Here is a 2,410-nt window from a genome sequence, read left to right on the forward strand (position 1 = left end):
TGCGATATGTTTACAACCAGTAAAAAGAAAAAATCACCAGACATTATATTATATGTTAAGAAGTCAAGCGATAAGAATGTTCAAATTATTTACAATATTCAAGGGAAGAAAAACGAAAGCAAAAATAGAAATGGAAGAAGAAAATGTGAAGAGGAAATGAGCACAAAGACATGTATCCCTGGGTCATGATGCTAATCGCGGAACGCCAAACCCCAATCATACACAAAAAGAAACAGAATATTATTGTCTATTTATATCATTAGCAATAAGGAGCACATATGAGGAAATGCCTAACAAGTCCGCCCCATTAAAGATTTAGCGAATTCAACTTCTTGCAACTCCGAAGCTCCAACGAGCGTGCCTCCTTCAGCTTCTCAACGTCAGGGAAGAACCAGCCCTGAGCATCTTGTATCATCTGGTCGCGCGCTTGAACTTCTCTTTCGCAGTCATACCGTAGGTTTGATACATAATCAACCTCAACTTTGTGGTCGAGCTGGTAGAATTTGCGCGCACTGAAATCTTCCACCTCGGCGGGATTTATGAAATAGTCTAGTCTGAGTTTCGGTGTTGTACGGTGCATTGTATGGGGAGGCACAGCTTTGTCGAATCGGAGAGAAGGTCCGGAGGAGGTTGAGCCGGAGAACAGAGAGGTGAGGAGCGGGAGGAAGAATATGAGGAGGATTGGAATGAACTGTGCAAATGATGCCAAGCCAGCGGGGGGAGCCTGGGCACCTGACTGATTCTCTGCCTCACGAGGTCTTCGTCTGGGTCGTGAGCCGCCAAATTGATGAACTCGGATATTGGGGCCGCCTCCCATATTAAAGACAAATTGAGGGCCAGTGTCAAACATTCCGCCTCCTATTTGCTTTTATTAGTAACTGCATACTCCCACAATGGAACTGATATAAGATAGGACTTATTACCAAAAGGACCAAAGCCGCCGCCTCCAAAAAACCTGTTAAACAACTCCTCGGGAGATATTTCCTCATCAAACATTGGCCCTCCACCCCTCCCTTGAGGGAATCCGCTGAATCCGCTGAACGGCGAAGATGACGATGAAGCCCCCGTTGAAAATCTATTATCGGGATCTCCGCCGAACTTATCGTATTTCGATTTTTTCTCGGAATCTGATAGTATTTGAAATGCTCGGGATACCACTAAAATTAACCGAAAGAAGGCATTAGTCAGGCTCCCCAAATTGGTGAAGAATGCCTCCATTTATATTTTCAGACATATGTTATATCCGGCGAAATTCAAACTATCAGATGGAATATCTGCCGAGATTGAAACATGAACATAAATTGAACATACTTTTGAAAGCCTCGTCCGCTCCGTCAAACCCATTTTTATCAGGATGTGTGAGTAAACTCAGTTTCCGATAAGCCTTCTTTATCTCTCCATCAGACGCAGTCTTCTCTAGAGCTAGAATCTCATAGAATGCAGTCGGCGAACATTTCCGAACACGTAGCACTGCCGCTTTCTGTTCTGGAGTGAATTTCCGGTCTTGGTTCCCTTGGTTATGTTCTCTGGATTTCGCTGAGCCGTTTGGCTTTGCATCCGCGCCGGACGCCGTCGCAGATGACATCTTATTTCTATTATTCTAGTCGAGTTCTTCTTAAAATAAAATAGAGAGAAGGCAATTGGAAGCGGAAGGAAACGGGCGAAGATATAAATAACAAACGGTAGGATGCATAAGACCACAACGGTCATGCACGATCTCGGCCACAACGAGCGAAGGGGTGGTTGTTACCGTTCCTCATATAACTATGGAAGAGTTCGCAGTGTATATTTTCGAGCGATAGTGGAGTTGCGCTCCAGATAACCCGTAAAACAAGAATGGGGCAAGTTAAAAACGTTGATGTCGCGCATTGGCGACTCTAAGGTTGGGACCATCGTGGCTTTGAAGTCACGTGACCATACGCCAAGTCGCTTTAGGACAAGGCAAATCAAAATTGAAGAGGGCTACGTAGTCGCTCATTCATTCCCCTGGTATGAATTTTATCGATTTTGTCCGGAGTCGAGCTATAGAAACGGCTTCTGATGCCATAATCACCATGGAATTCCTTGCGCATTATTGCTGGATGCGTAGTTGCAAATCGCATAGTCGAGTTTGTTTGCAGTAAGTAGGGATGCTAACTGTATCGCGGCTGTTAAGCGCGAACTTGCAACAAGCAGCTTAAACTTTTTGTTCTCCATCTCTGGTTAAGATAGCGCAGAGAACTGTTATGCCCCCCCAACGAACTTTTGGAGATGTAATACGTGATTTTGATGCAACATAATCTTATCCACCATATTTCTGGAAGGACGGGCGAGCTACGATGACGCGAGAAGAAAGTGACCCTCCATCCAAAAAATCGCTAATGCAACATGCGCGCGCATGGGGAGGTGAGTAAATCCGCCGCCTCTCCCC

The 2,410-nt window shown here is 45.1% G+C and overlaps 2 protein-coding genes across 2 annotated transcripts; one reads left to right on the forward strand and one right to left on the reverse strand.

The window, feature by feature from the left end:
* Positions 1 to 307: 307 nt before the first annotated feature.
* Positions 308 to 1,585, reverse strand: HCAG_05568 (conserved hypothetical protein; the record flags this gene model as incomplete). The annotated part of the gene is made up of 3 exons (XM_001540051.1): positions 308 to 858; positions 924 to 1,157; positions 1,312 to 1,585. The coding sequence occupies 3 exons, from the start codon at positions 1,583 to 1,585 to the stop codon at positions 308 to 310; spliced, it is 1,059 nt and encodes a 352-aa protein (XP_001540101.1).
* Positions 1,586 to 1,858: 273 nt separating this feature from the next.
* On the forward strand, positions 1,859 to 2,180 carry HCAG_05569 (predicted protein; the record flags this gene model as incomplete). The annotated part of the gene is made up of 2 exons (XM_001540052.1): positions 1,859 to 1,989; positions 2,156 to 2,180. The coding sequence occupies 2 exons, from the start codon at positions 1,859 to 1,861 to the stop codon at positions 2,178 to 2,180; spliced, it is 156 nt and encodes a 51-aa protein (XP_001540102.1).
* Between the last annotated feature and the right edge of the window lie 230 nt (positions 2,181 to 2,410).

This window comes from Histoplasma capsulatum, genomic scaffold (genome assembly GCF_000149585.1).
Source record: "Histoplasma capsulatum NAm1 scaffold_5 genomic scaffold, whole genome shotgun sequence".
NCBI classification, from domain to species: domain Eukaryota; kingdom Fungi; phylum Ascomycota; class Eurotiomycetes; order Onygenales; family Ajellomycetaceae; genus Histoplasma; species Histoplasma mississippiense.